Source organism: Hippocampus guttulatus, chromosome 2 (assembly GCF_054856545.1).
Source record: "Hippocampus guttulatus isolate MCC_2025c chromosome 2, RoL_Hgut_1.0, whole genome shotgun sequence".
Classification (NCBI taxonomy): domain Eukaryota; kingdom Metazoa; phylum Chordata; class Actinopteri; order Syngnathiformes; family Syngnathidae; genus Hippocampus; species Hippocampus guttulatus.
In genome coordinates, this window is record NC_141262.1 from 23,615,889 (window position 1) to 23,636,302 (window position 20,414).

A 20,414-nucleotide genomic window follows, 5' to 3' on the forward strand; every position below is an offset into this window, starting at 1 on the left:
GGGTCACCTTAAAAACTAAATTCTTACATGTTAACACTACTTGTTGTGCTACATATTTTAATTAATTTAATTTCTAGCGAGTAACACCACTTTTGAATTTCTAGATGTTTTGATTGTCTCGTGCACCTCGTTGAACTGAACTTAAGTACTTGAAAGCAAGTTATAAAAAAAGCAGCTTCTTATTGTAGTGTATATCCATTTATCCATCTATTTCCCGATCTGCTTGATCCTCACAAGGGTCGCGGGGGTGATGGAGCCTATCCCAGACTTCTTTGGGCAGTAGACGGGGGACACCCTCAACTGGTTGCCAGCCAATCACAGGGCACACAGAGACGTACAACCATCTGCGCTCACACTCACACCTAGGGACAATATAGAGTGTTCAATCAGCCTGCTATGCATGTTTTTGGAATGTGGGAGGAAACCGGAATACTCTGAGAAAAACCACGCACGAACGGGGAGAACATACAAGCTCCACAGAGGAAGGCCGGAGCCCAGACAAGAACTCACGACCTCTGAATTGTGAGAATGTACCAACTAGCCTGCTTAAAAACCTTCTAAACGAATTATTTATTTATTTAAACTCTGTAGGGAGGCAAACGACTGACAGACAGACAGAAAGAACGATAGCGATTCCAAATCCGAAGGCAGATGGCGCTAATACGTTTCACAATTGTAGTGTCGACGCCAAACGAGAAGAAGAAAAAGCATTGGCGCATGCGCAGCAGTCTAAGAAGCAGGCCATTTTCAAACAAAACCGCGGGCAACATTTCAGCAACTTGAGCGAAAAAAAGAACACGGTAACCGTTTGTTAAAACGTTAAAGTAACTGTTTATTAAAACGTTAAAAAGGTCAAAAGGCGACGAAAATCAAACTACACAATGACCAGCACACTGAAAGGAATTACGCTCAAAGGAAGTTCGGAGCTTGTGGCTGATTTCTTTTGTAAGTATTTATCCTAACTTTACCCGTAGTGCCACCATCAAAAATCGCGAACATAATTTGGTAAACATTCTCTTTGGACCAGAGTATTGTACTGTTGAGGACAATTCCAGTAACGGAAAAAGTACTCACACTCTGCACTTAACCGGTAAGAACCCAGACGTTTAAAAAAAAAAAAATCTGCTTTAGGTTTCAGCATGATTGGCACACAGGGACTTAACTAACGATTAGTTCCCAGTCCTTTTATGAATAAAATACATTCAAAACTGTAAAAAAAAAAACCAAACAAACATATGATTCAAATTCATTCAAAACTGTAAAACAAAAAAACATCACTGTGACATATATCACACACACATTAGCCTTATTAGTCATGAAAAATGCTATGTGAGACGCCTGACTTAACTCAAAACATAATTAAAAGTGTCATGATAATGGCAAGGTCAATCAGTAATTGGGTGACCCATGCATTGTTTTTGAGGTGCTGAAATTGTACCATAGTTGCATGCATGCATGCACAGCAGACGACGATGAGTTTTATGCTGACATTTATTCCTCATTCCACAGGTTTTGGTATCAACAGCATCCTGTACCAGCGTGGCATCTATCCTCCGGAGCAATTCACCAGAGTCAGCCAGTATGACATGAGCCTCCAAGTCACCTCAGATCCTGAACTGAAGAACTATCTTGACAGTGTGATGACACAGCTCAAAGGTTAGTCGACAGAGTGTGATGTTTGCTAGCTTGAATAGTTACATTATGTTGTGTTGCTGGCACTCATGCCATGCAACTTGAAGGTTTTCGCTTAAGTGTGCCTTGTGTAATTCATACCCTCCAAAAATTATTTTTATAAAATTTTGGGCTGCACAGGGAGTACGCGCACGCGTGTGTGTGTGGCAGGTTTCTGGGTGCTCACTGGCCTTAAAGTCATTCCAGTTCTTCCTTAGACCAAACAATTTACATACTCCATTAATGTATGGCAGCAAAGGCGGGGGCGCACTCAGGCTGACCTCTAAAGCGGCCCTCCCTCACGGAACGTGTGAAATAAAACTCTGGTCAAGTCAGACTTAAGACAAAAACCCAGGTTTGCCTGTCAGAACATTTCATTGCAATCCCCTTGTATCATGGTGCAGAGTGGCTCCTCAATTGCACCGTACAGAAGCTGGTGTTGGTAATCACATGTCTGGAAACGGACGAGGTGTTGGAGCGCTGGCAGTTTGACATAGAGTGTGACAAGTCGGCCATGGAGTGCAGGTGGGTGCTGCCATTTTAATTTGAGCGTTGACCACTGGTTAGTTACCAGTCCTTTTATGAATAAAATCCATTCAAAACTGTAACAAAAAAACCCCATATGATTAAAATCCATTTGGAACTATAAAACAAACATCACTGTGACATTTATCACACATGAGCCTTATTAGTCATGAAAAATGCTAAAGTACTAGCAAAGTCCAAAGCTGAAAATGGAGAGACTTTCTTCTTGGAGTGTGCATCTTGCCAATAGACAATTCAATACATATCTCGAAAAATGGGGTGCAATTGGGATTGATTTTTAAGTGAACACCTCTATTGTGTATGATTCATTTGGTACGGATCAGTTCGAGAGGGTATGATGCAATTGCTGTTGTCATTTTACATGTGTATCTTGATATATTTTGAAGTGTAAAAAATCGATCCACTTGCATCTTTTAAATCTAATTTTCCTATTCAAATCGTTTTTTACTTGTTAAACCCCTACTTTCTTCCTCTCACGCGAATGCATGCAGTCGGCTTCAGGCCTCCACCAGACAGACAGAAGTCACTTCTTGTGTATTGTAATTACACTAATCGTTGAAATTTACAATTAAAGGTCCAAACTCTCAAGCCGGTTTTATAATATCAAATGCGCAATTTTTCATTACACCATAGGTGCCACAACTCAACTCAACTCAACTGTATTTATAGAGCACTTTCGAACAGCCATTGCTGCATACAAAGTGCGGAGCAATTTAACATATACAATAAATAGTAAAACAAATCGGTAATAAAGACGGTAGAAAGCACCGAACAGTAAAACCAAGAACAAATCTAAGTCATGCTGAGTCGAATGCCAAAGAATACAAGTGAGTTTTGAGGAGACACAAGATGGCAGTACAGCATTTTGTGTCACAAACTTCAACAAGAACATGCAAACCCCACACAGCATAAATATGTAATGCATAAGTATTGATTGGGATTTGTTTGTTAGTGCCCCTCGAGAAAAATCCATTCAAACCATCCAGGGTGAGATCCGCTCGGTTCTCCGACAGATCACCGCCTCCGTGACCTTCCTACCCTTGCTGGAAACGCCATGTAAGATCAGCCGTACGCTCGCTTCTGGGAAGATTTTCCTCTCACGTTCTGCCCCCCGCCCCTCAGGTAGCTTCAACCTCCTGATCTACACTGACAAAGACCTCGCAATTCCCGACAAGTGGGAGGAGTCCGGCCCGCACCGCATCAACCAACCGGAGGAAGTGCGCCTCCGCTCTTTCACCACGAGCATCCACAAGGTGTGCAGCATGGTCACTTACAAGAAGACGTGCTCACTTTAAAACACTTTTAAAGCGCGGGGTGGGCAACATCAACAGCAGCCAAAACTCAAGAAAACCCCAAACATTTCACACTGTCATACAATAATAACAATAAACATTAATAACAATAAACGTTTTTTTCATACATTTAGCATGGCTTTCATTAAATCACAACTTATACACCCACCCCTACTTTCACGCACACATTTTGGACTTTATGAAGCATCCATGAAGCAACAATGAGAAGGTAAGCGCAAGGCTAAGTTCAACATGTGTTTCTGTGTTCCTTTTTAATGAACTTCTGGAAAAAAAACAAATCTAATAGCAGATGTGGTATTAAAAGTAAACAAAATAAAAAAATCAACATGTTTAACAGAATTTATTTCATGGGGCAACATTGTTGGTGAGCTAGATTACAAAAACCAGGCCATCAATCCATGTCGAATTCAATCACTGTCTACATTTCCAAAAATGCATTTATGATCTTATAAGGCAGTGGAGAACCTTTTTTTCCCTCTTTTTTAAAATTTGTATGAAAAATAATTTGAAAACTTCTTCTGAAAAGTGCTTAAAAAAGAAAATGTACATTAACCTAATAAATACATTAAACAAATAAATATGCATGGCGGACTGTTATATGTGAGAGGGATGCTGCAGTAGTGCGTAGATATAACCTGCATCCCAATGTAAGTTTTTTTTTCCGTTCTCATATCTGTAAGCTATGAATTCAACACCACTCAGTGCAAAAATAATAAATGGCTTCTGTACTGTAATGACTTTAAAAAAAAAAGGCAAGACTGACCAATGACATATTTGTGCGAAAAACACACGAAATATTGCAATATCGTTTCACATCCTTACTCCGCGATTCCACTAATCGTTGACATCGGGGTGTACTTTCTGTGTTTTGTTTTTCCAGGATATTGCACAACTGCTGGATCATATCGTTAGCAGACTATTGCAGTCTCGTTACTTTTTCGCTTGTAATTAGCTCAGTAGGCTGCTGTTCATGATAGCTGTGTTAGGTACTGTATATATTGTGAAATGACTTTTTTCATCACCTTAGAAAAGAATGTGTGTGTAAAACAAACAAACAATAAATAAGAATAAATTGAGCAAGACAGGAAGAATGTGAACATGCCACGTGGGCGTCCGTGGTGACAGTCACACCAGACTGTTGACCCGGCCTTTTTCATACTCCTCGGCCAAGCACTTCCAATGCTGACGGTTCGTCCGGCATCCCTCCAGCAAAGGGGAACAATCGTCAGACATGCCCGCCAAGGTCTGACGACAGAATTGAGTGACGGTGATTGAAAAAGTACGCCACAATTTTGCAGTATGCTAGATCAATCATCTGTTGCTCTATTGTGACCTTGTTAACAAAATGACATTTCTGATTGAACAGAAAATTGGTTAGCGTTTCATTTTGGTTATTTGTTTCCACTGCGACAGTTTTCAGGCTTGAAAACACTGGTCCTTTTCTCAAGAGTTTTGTTGATATTGTATATATGATTCCAAAATGACCATATCGCAACATATTTTCAAACTGCTCATTGCAAACCATTTACTGCAAAATTACCTCATATAACTGCGTGCAGATGGCATCAATGAAGGAGACCTGCATGCTGGGAATCTTATCTCGCTTCTCCCGATTCATCAAGTCCTGAAATAAAATGAGATTGTAGCTACGAGTGTAATAATAATAACGACAGGGTGCAATTCCCTCCGTTATTGCCTTACACTGGGCTCAATGTTTAGTTCTAGTCTCTCTTTGTCCCCTTGCTCGAAGAACTCAGTCGCCACCAGCTCTGCAATCTGCACAGGGGGAATCGCAGACAATAGCTAAAATGGAGGAGGGTCCACCAAAATGTGGGGGGAAAAGCTGAAGTTGTATACCGTTGACACACACAAAAAAAAAAAGATCAACAAGTCATATTGTTACAGGTACGAAGTTGCCAATGATGAGAAACAATAATTTTAATGTGAAACAAAATGGATCTTGAACATAACTTCACAAGACAAAAAACATAAAAGCAAGGAAAAAAACCCCCAAAAAACATGGCGGGGGTGGTAAGAAAGTTGTAATTTCACGAGAATACAGATCAACTGCACAACAAAAACAATATTTTAACAGCTAAAAAAAATGTTTTTTGTGCGAGAACGATCTTAAGGTAATGGATAAGAAAATCTGACTTTCAGAATTAAATTTCAATCAAATTTTACTGTAAATATCCTAAAATGTATATGGTTGTATTTTTTTTTAAATTTATTTCTTGATGAAAAGTTTTTTTGGGGTGCAGTTAATTCATTTAGAACATCTTTTTTTGTTTGGGGGGGGGGGGTTGAGATTATCTATGGGCAGTCATTATTTTTAAACAAGCATTCACACAAACAATTGGCCAGTGACTGCCTCAGTGTTTTTATTTCCACTAGGCTTGCGCTTCCTAACAAGGTGCACACTAACAAAGATCACCAGGGAGATAAAATAGTTGGGACACAGCTGCAAGATGCTTTGTGGAAGGATAGGTGTTTCGTCTTGCAGTCCTTGTGGGGAAGACAATGTACGAGAATAAATTTGCGCTCTTGTAACCGAGGGGTGGGTAGGAGTGGGGGTCATAGAATAATAAAGTGGTTTTCAAGAGACAAAAAGTTGAATTACTATGCAACAAAACAAAGAAATTTCATCGGAACAAAATAGGAATTTGCAATAGTGGGCAACTCTAATTTTTATGAGAATTAAGTTGTCATTTCATAGAGTAAAAGATGCAATTTGAGTATGAACTTGGATCAGAAGACCTATGAACATTGTGAAAAATGAAAAAAATCAAATAATATTTTGGTACAATCGGTTTTACATTACCCTCTTTTGCACCGGCCAGGGCTTGGTGATTGCTGATATATCGCATGCAGTCATCAGCATTGACCTTACAGAGATGCGTAGAACTGTCGTGAATATGTAGACGGTATCTACGGTATATAAAAATGAACTCACATATGTGGATGTATTCATCTCACCTAAGTAAATCGCGGTGGTGATCAGTCTCCCAAACAAACTGTCTGTTATGAGTGAGCTCAAAGAACTCCTCGCGTCTCCTGAAAATGGATAAAGTTGTTTAATTAAAAGAGAAAATGTATTGTGCAAGTAGGACACTTAAGTTAAATGCCATTTTGGAAGCCTTCCTTTGGACCGTATTTGCAGTGTTTTGTACCTACTTAATGTACAAGGCCAGGTCGGTGGACAAAATGGCCCTCTCAATCATCTTTAGAGTGCATTTGTACTCATCCAGGGAGAGGCCACTCAGTATCTGGTTGCCCTGGAACAGAATGAGAACCTTGTTTGTGTCACAACAGGAATAAAAAAAGCCATTTTACACTTACTGGACTGTTGAGGATCATGAGGCACTGGTCAAAATGGTGATGCTCCATGGTGGAGTGGCAGTAAAGCTGTGCCAGTGGGTGCTCACTCCTGATAATTTCACACAGGTTAAATACCCAGTGGGGGACTTGCAGGACACTGTATAATTTTGCGACTCTTCTACTGCTTCTCTACCTCTGTATGTAGAAGTTGTTGACTCCTCTGTGGTCCAGGTCATGGCAGAGCGTAGCGATCATCAGAGCCAGAACCTCTAAATCCCGAAGACGATTCTGTCAGGAAACAAATGGCCTTAAACCAGGGGTGTCCAACTCTGGTCCTCAAGGGCCCCATCCAGTTTATATGTCTCCCTCCTCTAATACCCCTTTCCCACTGAAATTAGCGGTGATCCGTGGCGACACGCAACCAATTGGCATATTGTCCCTTTCCCATTGACCAACAGAAGGCGATTCTGTGCCTCCCCGCCCCCTCCACCACTTTGCGTCTGGTTACGTCACCACGCTGTGATTGCGTAGATGATAGAACACTCGCTTCCATGTCGCACTTTCTTTTATCATGCTTTTTACCGTCCTCAAACTGGTCAAAAAGCAGTGGAGGATCAACTCTTTGCTACGACTGAGACAACAGTTTAAGGGGCGATCTTCTAGCTTTGTTGTAGGGCCGTGCTATATACGAGGCCAATGCGTACGATGTTATGACTCATCATGTACCGCCCTATGTCATCACATAATTACTGGGAAGTCCCGTGTTAGGCTTTCACACTGCAAGCGGAGGCGATCACAATCCGCCTCCGATGGCGTGCTGGTGGACACAGATCGGCAAGGATCGACACTCCTTTCCCACTGCCCAAAAGCGGGTTTACCCGTGATTTTGCGGCAGTGGGAAAGGGGTATAATACTCCTGATTCAAATCATAATAATCGTCATTAGGCTTCTCAGAGCTTCCTGTTGAGATGATCCTTTGAATCATATGTTGCAGCAGGGAGACATCTAAAACAAGCTGGATAGAGGCCCTTTCGGGCCAGAGGAGGATGAACAGTCCTGGTTTAAACAAATGCCAGCTATCTTGAAATTTGGTGTTTACTGTCTTGTAATGTTCAGAAATAGCCTTGAATGTGCATTATATGCTGCCCATACTACCTCACTAACCTGCAAGCGCCCTGATTTAAGGAGGGCAAACATGCACTGGGCAGTGTTGAAAGCATGTCTCCAGTTGTGATAGGCCACATTCTTCCTGTAGTTCTTCTTCACGCTCAGAATCCACTGGCATAAATTCTAAACAGCGTAGAAGTCTTTATTGATGTTAATCCGCGTTGGAGATTGTTTTGACTACGACGCCTACCGTGTGCTTCATGTGGAAGTTGTGCACCAGGTCGAGGTCGACAAACATGCGCACAGTACCCAACGTGGTTTCGGTGTCTGACAAGTCAAAATCGCTGAAGCCAAAATCCAGGAGTCGCAGCGACTGGGCCGATGGAATTGTGGCTGCCTGCCCAGTGGACACATGGATCGGGGATGTGGTTAACCATTACTCCAATTCTTTAACGGCCATCAAAAGGGTGAGAAAAGCAATTGTAAAGGGGAAATAAAAATCTTATCTTTCTATCCTTATGTGAGGAAGTAATACCCCCTTTGTTCAATCATAAATTTACTGTTTTCTGCAAATCTGAGGTCCATTTCATTGGCCACCCCACGGCCTGATTACTGCCAAATTTGTTGACTCAAAAAAAATCCAACTAAATTAACTAATAAGTGAGGAACAAGGTGATATAAATTTATCAATCTGGAAAACGTTACACAGGCATTTATTTCTGAGGCTTTGGGACTTCAGCAAACCACTGTCAAAACCCAACGTATTCCCAAGAGTGCAGGGGAACGGGGCGGGGGCATCGATGGGAGAGTTCCAAAGTGAAAACGAAAACATGAGCAACCCCACCTCTGAATGGCTAAAACAAAAAAAGTCCACATGAGATGCTGTAGTATGACTTTATACAGGAAGTTCATACTCAAAAACTCAAATAGGTTTACCCCCACAATCCAAATGATTAAATCATAATTTAGAATCTACATTTCACATGTACTTTATTGGTCTTAAACTTATGAAAAGTGGTTTGATTGTTTTGTTTGGAGAAAATACTTTTTCAAGGCACTGTATATTTAGATTCTTTCTGGGGATTTCAAGTTACCTGGAGCCCCTGGGACTCTTCTCCAGCAGCCGAAGCATGATATGAAAGCACCTGCAAAACACATTGGCAAGCACTGATTTAGTAAACTGCAGACAGCAGCAGTCGTACATGAGAGCTTCTACTTAGGATCACCTCTGATCCGAACTTATGGCGGGTACTGACCTCAAGAGTGACCTGCTGCTTGGCCATGGCTCTCTCCACAGTCTCGTACATCTGCGTGTTCTGGATGGCGAGGCCACAAAAAATGGCAAAAGCCTCCAAGAACTGTTCGTCGTTTCTGTTGAATGTCTTGGTGCCTCCCGACACCTCATCCATCTTGTTCACTAACTGGCAGCAACCTACGGACGTGGAAGCTTCTTTATCCCAACACCACATTCCCCACAAGAGAAACCTTTTCCACTGAAACATTGCAGCTTTATAATGATCACATTGCTGCACATTATAATCCGATGCGCCTTTTATATGGATCAATGATCTGATTTCTTGGACGTAGTATTTTAAATGTTCTGTAAAGTGCTTTGTTACAGTTGCAGCGGTTGTAAATGCTCGAGATAAATAAAGCCGTATTGTATTCCTTTAGCGTAGCTCCAGCTAGTGGATGCATAACGCAACCGCAGCCGCTATTGTAGCCACTATTCTACGGGCCTTATAATGCGGTGCACCCTATATATGAAATAGGCCATTCATTGAAGGTGTGCCTTATACGCCGAAGCGCCTTATAGTGCAGAAAATACGGTAGTCTGACGGTTCCATCATAAAGACAGCCACCGGAGCTCCTACCTATGACTTTGTCCTTCTTGCCATTCTTGATAGGAGCGCAGAGCAAACTTGTTGTCCGTTTGCTTGTCTGATATTGCTTTTCATACTGCTGGATAAAACAAATTGCATTACTCTCGTAATAAATAGACGGTACCCCCCCAAATTTTTAAAAATACAGACCATCAAGGGGAAGCGTTGATCCTTGGTGACATCGGCAATATTGAGAGGCTGCATGGTATTTTTAACATACTGAGCGTACATGTAGTTGATCTGGTTGACACAAGGAGATTCTCTGAGGAGATTGACAGCAAAATGTTCATCAAACAAAGAAAAATAATCGCATCATCAAGTCAGACTTGTTTCTGTCTTACAACGTCATATTTACATTTGTAAATTCGCACTTCATTCTCGTATCAACAACAAATTGTATTTCATACGTTGTGACTATTCCCGCAAAATCACCACTTGTTTCTCATAACATTAGATCTCTGAAAATTATGCAATTAACGTCAAGTTTACTTTTCCTCTCATAACATTCCGACTTTTTCCCATAATATCCCACGTTTTGTTTTTTCCCAGATTACAATGTCATTCACGTATTGTTTTGACATTCTCGCAGCATTATAACAGGCCCATTTTCTCGTCCAATACTATTGAATTTAATGGTGTCACCCTTTTGCGTTCGTCTTACCTTTTGGGTGAAGTAAGGACTTTTCCTTTTTCGTATTCCATATGAAAGACACTGGAAAAGGGGTTCTGAAAAAAAAAGGCCAAAACTGAAGTTTTCTTCCTTTCATTTTCTTTTTACAAGACAAATTGATTTTTTTTTCCTTCCAGTTAAGCCATTAAGACGGTGCAACTCGTCCAAGTTACAAGTAATGGTCCATTACACATCAAGCCTTGCCAGATTAGGAGTTTATTTCAACATTCCATGTCTTTCTTCCGCTCCCGTCCTCCTTATAGGGACTTGTTTTTGTTCAACATGCACTCCCCAAAAGATTCTTTTCCCATTTTAACAGGATGTTCAAGATAAACCAATGACTTTTTTTTTCTGTTTAGGAAAAGTTTGCTCCCTTACCCTGGCAGAGCGTCTCTCTCTTGGGCCATAAAAAGGGCTTTAAATAGAAAACATCCTTCAATGTTTGGACTTAACTTGGGGTCACTGGCAAAGCTAAGTAGTTTCGAGAAGATGCTTTTCTACAGGCATGTAGAAGTCACGAAAAACGAAGATGGGTAAACTATGGCTTGTGGCCCGTATGTGGCCCATCAGAGGTGATCTAGGGTCATTTTGGTGCTGACCTCCGTGGAGTCATTCTCAGCAATGAAGACCGTACAAGCCTGGGCCTGCATGAAGGACAGGATGGTTCCAGCAAACTTCCTCAGTAAAACTTCTAGACACTGCTGCTCCTCAAAGATGAGACTTGCCAGTTCCAACAGCACCTGAACATATCATCCCCTTAAAAAGCTGTCTTGATGCATGTATCCAACATAGGAAATATTAATGTACCATATTTTCGGCACTACAAGGAGCTTCGGAGTATAAAGCGCACCTTCAATGAATGGCCTATTTTAGAACCGTTTTCATATATAGGGCACACACCATTATAAGGCGCATAGAATAGAAGCTACAATAGTGGCTACGGTTCCGTTATGCATTCACTAGATGGAGCTACGCTAAAGGGAATACAATACGGCTTTACTTATATCGAGCATACGGCTTTACTTATATCGAGCTTTTACAACCGCTGCAGCTGTAACAAAGCAATCTACAGAACATTTAAAATACTACGTCCAAGAAATCAGAATATTGATCCATATATACGGCGCATCTGATTATAAGGCGCACTGTCGGCTTCTGAGAAAATGTAATGCTTTTAGGTGAGCCTTATAGTGCGGAAAATACTGTACATGATGAGAAGATTTTGAACTGAATTTGGCGGATTCATCCACCTGATTACGTCGGGTTTCTAACTGTGATGCCTCGTAGAGTTGGGCGTTGTGCAGAACGATGCCGGAAAATGCCAAGTAAGCTGAGAAGTCCTGTTTGGAGAGAAAACCCGCTGAAAAACTTGTTTCGTGTAACATGGTTCTTGTGAGTGTAGTCATTCCATCTTGTTTATTGGAACATTGCGACTCGGTTACCTTGATTGTGCAGCAGCAGTAGTAAAGGGGTGAAAAGCGACAAATCAAAGAGCCAAAAGCCGATCAAACTGTAGATGACTTTTGCGTTTGATGGCAAATCATTCCTCGACTACATCAAATGTGGGAGTAACGTGATAAATTTTGTGCGAGTAGTTACCAAATGTTCAACTCTTGGTCAGTGTCAAAATGGCCAAGAAATGATCAAACGGGAGTTTTGCATACCTTTTCATCCTGTTGCGTGAAGGCTCCATCCTTGTCATTTTTCTTATTGATAGCTTGAGCCACTCCAACCACCTGCCAATGGGTGGTTTGAGACATTTTCGTCCTTTACATTTCCAGTGAGCAGATTGAGGGTTTTGGGGTTGCTGTTCTGAGGTCCTTTTTGCTTTTATAATGGCACAATATTATGGTTACCTCATCTCTGTGGTTCTTGATGGGAAGGCACAGAATACTGTGAGTCTTGTAACCGGTGATCATATCGACCTCCGCGTTGAATCGAGGGTCCTAAGAGTGCGGAAACCATCATGAGAATAGAAAAATAAACACACAAACACTCAAGAGCATTCAGATAAAGAGGCCTGCTAATTGGATGGGGCAATCAGAGGAACAGGCTTCATCAACGGCAAGAGAGTTGATGAAAGCTGACAGGATTGCGGGAAAACACTCTAGTGTGCTTTCATGAAATGTTTGCAATATGGTGGAGGAAAAAAAAATACAATTACACAACAAAATGTGGAGAAACTGAGCGGCATCAAGGCTTTCCGAATGAACAGTATATTTTACCATAGCAAATTATGGCAATTCATCTCATCATAAAACTGCTACGAACCATTTAGGAATCGTTTTGAGTTATGTGCAAACGTCAACGTTACCTCATAAGCGTTCTTGATGTTGAGCGGCTGTCCCGTGGCGGCCACGTGTCCCACAATGCCCTTATTCCACTGCAGTCGGATGCTGCTGCTGGATGATTCTTCCAACGTGGACCCCTCGGCCACGTCAAACAGGCGGCTGACCAGGAACTTTGTGTTCGAGCTGTCCTCGCCCACCTGAAACCCCAAACAAAAGGTCCTGCTATGCCACCTTGCTGTGTGTTTAGACACAATGAAGTACAGAAAGCGCAAATTAAAGTGAGTTTAGTGATAAGGACTGAGCCTTGCCACAAAAATAGCAGAAAAATATTAATCACCCGCCCCCGCATACAATTTCCCCCAACGGCCCAGGCTAATCAAATCTCCTCCACTGTGGATTATATTTTATTGTTTATTGGAATTTAATCACTTCTGAGACCTGTGAATCGAATTTGAAATCTGGTTGGTTAAAGAAACTGTCCCGTTGCTAATACAGCAGCAAAATCCGCATATTTGTGGTTCGGCATTCACAAATTCACCCACTTCTGTATTTTTGGGGGGGAGAACGTATCCTCCATTTTTCGCTGAAAAACTCTTATTTGTTATTTGTGTCCTAAGGCCAATCTTGTGGCATCATGGAACCGAGGAACAATGTTCAAGTGAATTGAGGAGATTTGTTTTGACGAGGTGCTTTGCGTCAACTCATGGCATCTTGCTTTCAAGGAACTATGTTGACGTCAGTTGAGGTGTTTTGTTAGGACAAAATCAGCATTTTGTGTGGCATCTTGGTGCCAGGGAACTACATTGACGTGAATTGAGGAGCATCATTGAAATGAAAGTATAGCTTTGCCAACATCTTAAGGTGACTACAGGCAATTATCAACCATTTTAGGGGAAGCATCAAATACTCAGATTTTTGCTGGTTGCGACATAGCACCAAAAGGAGCCTGAAATGTGATTGGACAAAAAACAAAAACTTTCATACCTCTAAGCGAAACTATGGTTGCTGGTACGTTGGGGATTACCCCCCAAACTTGTCCGACCCTAAACACACATTTAGTCTTTTGATTGACAAATGACCACACGAGGACCAGTTAGTAATAATAAGAAGAAGAAACATCCTGTTTTTATGAGTGCGGTGTCCCTGCCCACCAGAAATAACGAGTAGCGGTCTGCGGCAATGAGCTCGTTGATGTGGAGGAAGATCTTGTGACAAAGTGCTGTCACATCCAGATGACTCGAAACGTCCTTCACCAGCTCCAGCAGTCGAGTGCAACGATCGCCTTGGTTACTGCAGCCGCTCGCTACCATGGCGCTTCCGCCTCCAGCATCGCTGTCCAGCATTGCAAAGCCCCACGTGGGGATGCTCTTGCGGTCTGCGTCGCTCAGAAACGTCACTGAGCCCTCCTCGTCCGTCACCACGATGGGCCGGAGAGGGCGGTCGAATTCGGATGCGGAGATTTTGCGAGCTGGGGCGCCCGGCGGTTGGTTGGGGACCACGCTGGGCGCAGGGGTGTGATTGCCCGAAAGGCTAAGGGTGATGGGATCCGTAGAGTACTGGTTGTCTTTGGAGGCGGGCAACTTGATGGCGTGGACACGTTCAGCGAACCAAGCATTCACCATGTCCCTGTTAGTAGGGCATAAAAGTCCATTCATTGTTCATCAACAACTCGTTTTGAAGCAACCGAGGCAGCCAGCGCAGGCACAATGCGTCCAAACCTCACTGAACCAAGGCACATATTTAAGTCAGGAAATCCTCATGTCATACCACCAAATAAAAATATCACAAAGGGGATACAGTAATCATCTACGCATTTACACTATGGCTGCTCTTCTCAAGTAAACTGATCTGCATTTTTGTTTTTCTGGAATCTGTTACTTGCTAAAAACCTTTTTGTGTGTTTTTGGGTGCTCTTTCTGAATCGCCCAAATACACCATTGTAGCCCTGTTTAAATAGCAAAATAATATGTTGATCTGAGACAGTATATTAAAATCAGGCCATTCACTGAGAGAAAAGCTTTGCATATCGGGGAGGAGCTCCTGTGGCCTGGTTTGTTACATGGAGTCTTCTGGCAAGAGCTTGAACATGTTCTCCTAAGCTGTAATTTTTGTCATTTTCGAAGTCCATCCGGTTTAAATATCAGGTTATGCAAGACTGAATGAAACATAAATAACTGGAATAATGTGGTTACAGAGGTGTGCCCACCTCCATATCTGGAGGTGAGGCAATGTTCCAAACTAACCAATCACTTTCACACTCATGATAAATAGAAAGCAGTGCACAAATACCACAATTTTAAAGAGCCTCTGATTCACCCCAGATGAAGTTCAGATGTATTAGTTGACTTTTCCTGACTTTTTTTTCCACCTCTTTTGGAATTATGGCCAATAAGGTCAAACTTGGCCTCTTCGGAGGATTATGCATTTTCCCACCTGTTTGGAAGATTTTAAGTGTTTTTCTTTGTAAGATAAAGCTTTCAAAATGTCCACCCTACCCCATAGCACGGACATAAGAAGAAGACACAGAAATGTGTACTGCCTCTTGGCAGCCTTCCTGTTAAGTTTTCTTGTTGTCTTTTTCATCAATTTTAGAGCGACGTCGAGTTCTTGGTCATATCACTATTGTGCCATATTGCCTCGACTTGATGATGACGGTCTTAAGTGTGTTCCGTGGTGTTTATGATGCCTTGGAAATGTTTTGTGCCCTTCTGATGGATAGCTTTGAGTAATGAGGTCCCTCAGGTGCTGTGGAATCTCTCTGTGGACTATGGCTTGTGCTGCAAGTTGAGACTACAGAAAATGTCGGGAAAAGCCTACTAGAACATCTCATTTGTTTGAGGTTACTCAGAGGCACGATGAATGGTGGCATGTTTGTGCCAAGTCCTGTGTCACATGAGTTTGAATGCGAACACAGCCATGAGCTCACTTGTTTATTTTTATTTACTCTCTTGAAAAGGTTGGATAAAATGTTAATGAGTTGAGTTATAGATCACATTTATGGTGATATATTTTTTAATGGTTCATGTTTCTCTGTTTTGTATCAAAAAACTTAGCATTTGAACAGGGGTGTGTGGACTTTATACAGCCACTGTCCCAGCTATTTACATTTGCAACTACTGGGTCAAAAAAAAGTATTTAATCACTTTTGCAGATAAAATGGAGAACATTCGCCGATAGTCATTAAGGGTTCAGCTACATGCTATTAAGGTTAGCATATCCTTTATCAAATTAAGTGGTGGTAAAATTATTTTTCGCAGTTCAGTAAATAGAAAATATTGCCTCTTTTTTGGAGAGGGGGGGGGGCAAAATGTAGAGAAAACACAGTTTGCATAAAAGTAATATTTAAAATGTTTGGAGTTATGAATCGCTTGTCGTATTAAAAAGACCCACTAAATGGGGAATTGCATGCTTTCCACTCGGATTCATTTGTTCTACAAGATGCACTTCATAACGCGTTGAGTGTTTTTAAAAAGCGGCCGGTAATTGGAAGTTCACACATATTGACTTTGTTGTCTTAAATTTCACGAGGACGCATTGGAGAGCACGAATTAAACAATGTGCTGTAAAAGTTAATCATTGAATGACCCCCGGCGCAATTTTCATGTAACATGCGCATTGCAAGTAGGAGCCCATTCGAACACGATAAATGCGCGTTAAGAACGACAACAGTAACAACAAAACACGTACGCGCGCGCCCGTCGCTCGCTTTTACCTGGACGCTTTCCTGACAAAGTAGGAGTGCGTGAAGTCGAGGTGGTCGTCCAGCCACGCTTCCATCATGTCGTCCTCCATGGCGTGTGTCTGCCTCTATATATCCACAATAGCGCGACGGTCCCCCATATGGAAAAAAAAGGATGGGGGGGGGGGGGGGAGAGACAAATGCGCGGAAGCGAGCACGAAAAAGTAAACGTGTAAGGCGCGGGAATCACAAGCAGTGCGCCACTTTTTTTCTTTCTTTTTTTTTTTGTGTGTATGTGGGATTAGATACGGAGAAGAGAGGGAGGGAGGGAGAAAGAGATCAGGCACTTCCTCTCTTGTCAAACATGCGAGAGATATCGCAGACACCAACCGGCTCCGACGGACGCGCGGTGGCGGAGCGTGGGGTTACAAGCGTCAGGGGCAAAGTCACATAACGCGCACCTTACACCCCGAAACCCCACCTTACATTGGCACGGCTGGGAGACACTTTTCGGACGACCCCCTCATAAATGCCACTGAAATGTAAAAGTTGTTCAATATTTGAGAGAAGAGGTCTGAATGTTATGATTTAATTTTTTTTTTGATGTGTTATGAGAATAAAGAAAAACGTTGTAACCCTTTACAAGAGCAAAGGTTAACTTCTCGGGGCGGGGGATTTGTAATCTTCGATAAAAACAACTTAGATACATACATGTATTGCGATGATCCAATGCCAGTGGTTAGCGCGTTGATCTCACAGTGACAAGGTACCGGGTTCGATTCCAGCTCCGGGCTCCCTCTGTGGAGTTTGCATGTTCTCCCCGTGCCTGGGTGGGTTTTCTCCGGGTACTCCGGTTTCCTCCGACATTCGAAGAACATGCACAGTAGGTTGATTGAATGCTCTAGTTTGTCCCTCGGTGTGATTGTGAGTGTGAATGGTTGTTTGTCTCCTGTAATTGCCGTGCGATTGGTTGGCGACCAGTTCAGGGTGTACCCCACTGATTGCCCGAAGACAGTTGGGATAGTCGCCAGCAAGCCCGCGACCCTCGTGAGAATAAGCAGATTAGACAATGCATGGATGGATGTACACATTTTTTGAACCGCAATATTGCATCACAATCATAGCTATAGTGCAACCTCTCTGATCGTAAAAATTGTTTATTCAAACAGATGAGAACACGCCGAAGGCTAGAGCACACAAAGGAAAGCAGACATTTTACAGTAGTCGAAGGGTCGGGTTATTTTTTTATAGATGGCATAGGGCAACCTGTAGGTGCAAGACTTTGATTGTTTCATGGCTTCCAGCCTTTTATGTGTCTGGGTTGGTTTGACTTTGGTCCTTCCAGATGGATGCCCACCCCGCTCCCTCCCCTTCCCCCCACCAGCGGTGTTCCCTTACTGGCAGATGGTGACTCGTTGTCCCTGGAGGAGGGAAAGAAGGAAACGGTGGGTTGGTGGGGGAGTTTGGACATTTCATCTGCAGGGACCCCCAATCAAGGAGTCAATTTCATGCTGGTGAGGCTCCAAACGTTTTGGCTTGATAGATAAAAATCCGCAGAGTAGCAATCATATAGTTGTTCCATTCTTTATTGTGTGGATATTGATCAACTCTAGGCATAATACCAAGACAAAATATGCATGTTAAATGCTGTTATCTTGTCCACTTGAGGTCGCCATTATCATGTTCTACACTGTTGTGTTGCTTGTGAAATGGCGAACCCTTAGCTTGTTTGGCCACGTTGAAGTCGACTGAGAGGCAAGCTTCATATGTCAGGGAGGAGCTGCGTTAAGCCTGGGTTGTTAGTGGAAGTCTTTTTGAGAGATTCGTCGTCACATTCCATTGAGGTGCATTTTTCTGAACTCGAATCATCTGTTGCAAGTTTGAAACGAAAGGATTGAGGTTCTCATGAATTTATTTGCATTTTCAACTCTTCATATAGGCAAATCTATTTTTTATGGGGTGTGTTAATTACTTTACATGTTTTAAGTATGTGTATATTTTTTATTTACAACTTACAAAAAAAATCCCTTTTATTAACTGTCTTATTGGGGAAATGACTCCTTTAAAAAATGACTGCATTCTCTCTACATTTCATATATGAGGATAATTTTCATCCTGAATATTTTCATAAAACAGTGTCGCAATTTTTTTTCCCCTCACAAAATGACTGAAAAATTGACCCTCCTCATGGTTCCGACCTCATTCTTGTGAAACTTTTCTCGGAATATTACAACTATCCCTTGGCTTTTGTTTTTCTCACAGTGTTGCAACTTGATTATTTTTTTCTCGCAACATTTCAATCGTCATTGTTCATCGACAAAGGGAAAATGATTCGTATTTTTCTTGATCTCTTTTTGGTAAAAGTCCAATTTTAATCTTGACTCTACAGAGGTCTTGTAATATAACCACTTTGTCATGATCTGGGCATGTTTCTCTCTTAATTTTCAAATTGAGTTTTTTTTTCTCCTCAAATCACAAGTTGTTGTTCTCAGGAACAGGTTCAGAATTTCAAATCCCTGCTCTGGCGGCTTCCCTGGATGTGACAAAAGTTTGAAAAAATCCAGACAAACGTGTCTGCGCAATATCAAACTAAAGTAAATGTCACAGGAAGAGCACATAAGGCAACGACTGCTCATTCCTTCACCGGGATCATCTTGGAAGTCATTTCCTGCCCACACTTACACTCGTCAAAACACGACTATGAGCGACCGGAAAAAAATAAACCTTTCCCCACGACTTTAAAAATATTGCGAGTAAATCTTTTTCTCTAATTTCTGTGAAACGCATGCTGAGGTGGAGTGACATGTTATTGCTGCAACTCGGCCATGACGCGCTCCAGTTTGCATAACGCTGAAAAAGGTGACGCATGGCTTCTTGTCATTTAGCCGCCAATTCCTTTTGTCTTTTGTCAATTTATTTTGTCTTCCACCGGTTCACTGGCAACCCGCCGGCTGTTTTCAAAAACAATCTGCGAGGATAAATCAACTGCGCACGGGAGGAATGTGAGGACAAATACCAAACATGCTTAAATGTTTTATTTGTCATGCAGACAAAACAAGTCCATCTTATTATTTAACAGTCTGTAAGGGTGTCCCAATTCTTGTGTCCTCAGAGTGTAAATGAACCGTAGAGGTTTTAAGCCAGAGACGTAGCGTGTTGCTATTCTTCAAGAAGGTTGTTGACGTTTTTCAAGCAAAATGTGTTCATTTTACGAAGGTTAGCTTGTCATTTTTCAGAATGTCAACTTGTTGCAAGGAAAATTATGACGTTTTACATTAACATTTTAATCATTTGGCACATTTGTCAAACTTCTACCAGGGAAGTGGAATCCGAGTCAAGCGTTGGTATTTAACAAGAAAAAAAATCGTTTTAAGAGAAAGAAATAATTGTTTATCATATTTAAAGTCGCACCCAAAATAGCAGAGTAGAAGGCAATTTTTTTTTAGCAACAAAAATGTCATTTGGTTCGTCAAATATTAAATTTTGTGAGAATATTTACGTAATTCGGCACTATAAAGCTATAACGTTAGCATGCTGGTGAATTATGAGACAAATGTTAGCATTTTATCAAAACATTCTCATTTTTTGACACATGCTAATTTGTAATGTTTCCATTCTACATGATCAAAATGTTGTCACTTAACAGATAAAAAAAAGAAGTGGCATTTTCAAAGAAAAATGTCAAAATTTGGCACGTTTAAAGTTGATACAATATGAGACAAATGTCATTTAACAAGAAAAGTGAAAAATGTCTCTCAACAATATTTGGGGGGGGCATTTTCCAAGAGCATGACTTGGCATTTTCAAAGTCGTGAAGCAACCAGACTGGTGAAATATGAGACAAATGTTGGCATTCAAAAATAAGAATAATTTTTTTTAATGAATGTAAATGTGCTGCACAATTATAGTTCAGTTGAACCCAATTCCAATGAAGTT

The 20,414-nt window shown here is 41.6% G+C and overlaps 2 protein-coding genes across 3 annotated transcripts; one reads left to right on the top strand and one right to left on the bottom strand.

The window, feature by feature from the left end:
• Positions 1–692: 692 nt before the first annotated feature.
• Positions 693–4,108, top strand: LOC147209115 (mitotic spindle assembly checkpoint protein MAD2A-like). Its single transcript, XM_086104736.1, has 5 exons — positions 693–945; positions 1,510–1,656; positions 2,076–2,196; positions 3,170–3,273; positions 3,340–4,108. The coding sequence occupies exons 1-5, from the start codon at positions 882–884 to the stop codon at positions 3,510–3,512; spliced, it is 609 nt and encodes a 202-aa protein (XP_085960862.1). The 5' UTR covers positions 693–881; the 3' UTR covers positions 3,513–4,108.
• On the bottom strand, positions 3,856–16,746 carry pde5ab (phosphodiesterase 5A, cGMP-specific, b). Of its 2 annotated transcripts, none has more exons than XM_086104733.1 (22): positions 16,512–16,746; positions 13,951–14,425; positions 12,823–12,996; positions 12,365–12,454; positions 12,173–12,244; positions 11,759–11,848; positions 11,108–11,248; positions 10,500–10,564; positions 9,989–10,100; positions 9,830–9,917; positions 9,212–9,387; positions 9,050–9,100; positions 8,206–8,352; positions 8,013–8,138; positions 7,042–7,136; positions 6,870–6,957; positions 6,705–6,805; positions 6,507–6,584; positions 6,352–6,415; positions 5,232–5,306; positions 5,071–5,154; positions 3,856–4,775 (listed from the first exon to the last, which is right to left on the bottom strand). In XM_086104733.1, the coding sequence occupies exons 1-22, from the start codon at positions 16,589–16,591 to the stop codon at positions 4,656–4,658; spliced, it is 2,592 nt and encodes an 863-aa protein (XP_085960859.1). In that variant the 5' UTR covers positions 16,592–16,746; the 3' UTR covers positions 3,856–4,655. The 2 variants fall into 2 exon arrangements, with proteins under 2 accessions (XP_085960859.1, XP_085960860.1); XM_086104734.1 differs by having other exon boundaries at positions 9,830–9,914; positions 16,512–16,744.
• Between the last annotated feature and the right edge of the window lie 3,668 nt (positions 16,747–20,414).

Bases quoted from the DNA above. Each gene is read 5' to 3' on its own strand.
- LOC147209115 (XM_086104736.1), top strand. From the start codon at position 882: ATGACCAGCACACTGAAAGGAATTACGCTCAAAGGAAGTTCGGAGCTT. The intron at 946-1,509 runs GTAAGTATTTAT...CTCATTCCACAG, and splicing joins GCTTGTGGCTGATTTCTTTT to GTTTTGGTATCAACAGCATC. The intron at 1,657-2,075 runs GTTAGTCGACAG...ATCATGGTGCAG, and splicing joins TGTGATGACACAGCTCAAAG to AGTGGCTCCTCAATTGCACC.
- pde5ab (XM_086104733.1), bottom strand. From the start codon at position 16,591: ATGGAGGACGACATGATGGAAGCGTGGCTGGACGACCACCTCGACTTC. The intron at 7,137-8,012 runs GTTAGTGAGGTA...GTTTCCTGACAG, and splicing joins TTAAATCAGGGCGCTTGCAG to AATCGTCTTCGGGATTTAGA. The intron at 6,585-6,704 runs GTAGGTACAAAA...ATCCATTTTCAG, and splicing joins GACCTGGCCTTGTACATTAA to GAGACGCGAGGAGTTCTTTG.